Below are 1,478 nucleotides of genomic sequence, written 5' to 3' on the forward strand. Positions count from 1 at the left end.
AGCAACTGTGCATAACATTTTCCGACTATGAAAGCTAGTTGCAGCTTGCTTGTTTGTCGTATCTTGGTTGCAAGCTGCCACTTTTGGATTTCCTGAGCTCACATGTGGTTGAACACAATGGCAGGAAGTTCTCCTAGCCATGATGGAAAGCTTTCTTACACATGTGGTACCTGCAAATACCAAAAGTATTTCTGTCCAGCCTCACAGTCACTTCTTGTATGAGAGAAAGAACATTCTTCACTATAGCTTCTGTAGCTGATTTTTGTTGTCAACCCTGCAACTGGGCAGGTTAAGTCTTAAGTGTGTATGTTTATGTATGCTTACAATGTGTACTGCGTCAGTGAAACTCTGTAGACTTTCCTCCTTCACCACACAGAAGCTGGATGGTCAAGGAGAGGGAGTGTACCATTGCTCCACCCCTGACATTGGCATGTGCACCAGCTCCCTGACCGCTGGGTGTAGCCAGTGACAGGTTCGAATGGGGTGCCTAGGCAGTCAGGAACCCTGGGCAATTGGGGGTTCCCAGTTGCCATAAAGAAGCTACAAACACACACCCAGACTTTCCCCAGATGTATGAAAGTCAGGATGATAAGAGAGTGCATGTGGCAGTGTAGGAGCACTTCTGCCACATGCTAAGTTGGGAGCTGGAGGACCTTTTATCGCACCTCACTTGGCATGGCCAAGCAAAGGAGCCTAGGGCCAATTGTGCAAGGAAGGGAGTCAGTAAGGCCCAAAACAAACAGGTTGCAATATGGAGCACAGTTGAGGGAGAGGGGAAACTGCCTTGCATTCTAGATCCTGTGGTGAAGAGTCCCTTTCTGTACCCTCAACACTATGACAACAGTCATCCTACAAGTGTGGTTATTGCCTCCTCTACAACAAATGACTTTTCCAATTGCAAGAGGTGTCCTGATTATGCTGTATGTGGGATGAATAAAACCCTCGTCTCTTCTCTGCAGGGTCATCTTCACTGGCAAAAGGAAAACGTTGGCGGCAAACAATACTACAGCAACTTGGGGACCAGGAACTCCCCTTACCCGCTTCCTGGGATGGCTACTTTTGTGACTTCCAACAAGCCTGACCTCCAGGTCACCATTAAGGAAGAAGCCTGTCCCTTGCCTTACAACAGCTCGTGGCCTTTCCCAGAGCTCCCTCTGCAACAAATCGTGTGCTCGGCTTCCACCAGCTACAGCAACAGCAACAGGCCACCGGATCACGAGAACCGGGCCAGCGTCATCAAGAAAACGTCAGATATTACTCAGTCAAGAGTCAAGAGCAGCTAAGCCACATAAACTGGCACGTTCTTGGCGGATTCTCTGTTGTGGCTTTGAGGAGCACATCTAATGTACATTCAGCAAACCGAAGAGAGAAGAGCCTTGACAGTGCGGAACACGACCGTGTCCACCTCCAGCACTGGAGCATTTTAAACTCAGGACTCCAACCAACAGAATGTAGACGTGAAGCTGGACAGAGGTCCA

The 1,478-nt window shown here is 48.8% G+C and overlaps 1 protein-coding gene across 1 annotated transcript in view; it reads left to right on the forward strand.

Annotated features, from left to right (window-relative positions):
• IRF2 (interferon regulatory factor 2) overlaps positions 1–1,385 on the forward strand; it is a 35,008-nt gene extending 33,623 nt beyond the window's left edge. Inside the window, exon 10 of the mRNA XM_053402523.1 lies at positions 960–1,385. Within this exon, the coding sequence (XP_053258498.1) occupies positions 960–1,283 (324 nt within the window). The 3' untranslated portion in view covers positions 1,284–1,385. The remainder of the gene's footprint in view (positions 1–959) is intronic.
• The last annotated feature ends 93 nt before the right edge of the window (positions 1,386–1,478 follow it).

Source organism: Podarcis raffonei, chromosome 9 (genome assembly GCF_027172205.1).
Source record: "Podarcis raffonei isolate rPodRaf1 chromosome 9, rPodRaf1.pri, whole genome shotgun sequence".
Classification (NCBI taxonomy): Eukaryota; Metazoa; Chordata; class Lepidosauria; order Squamata; family Lacertidae; genus Podarcis; species Podarcis raffonei.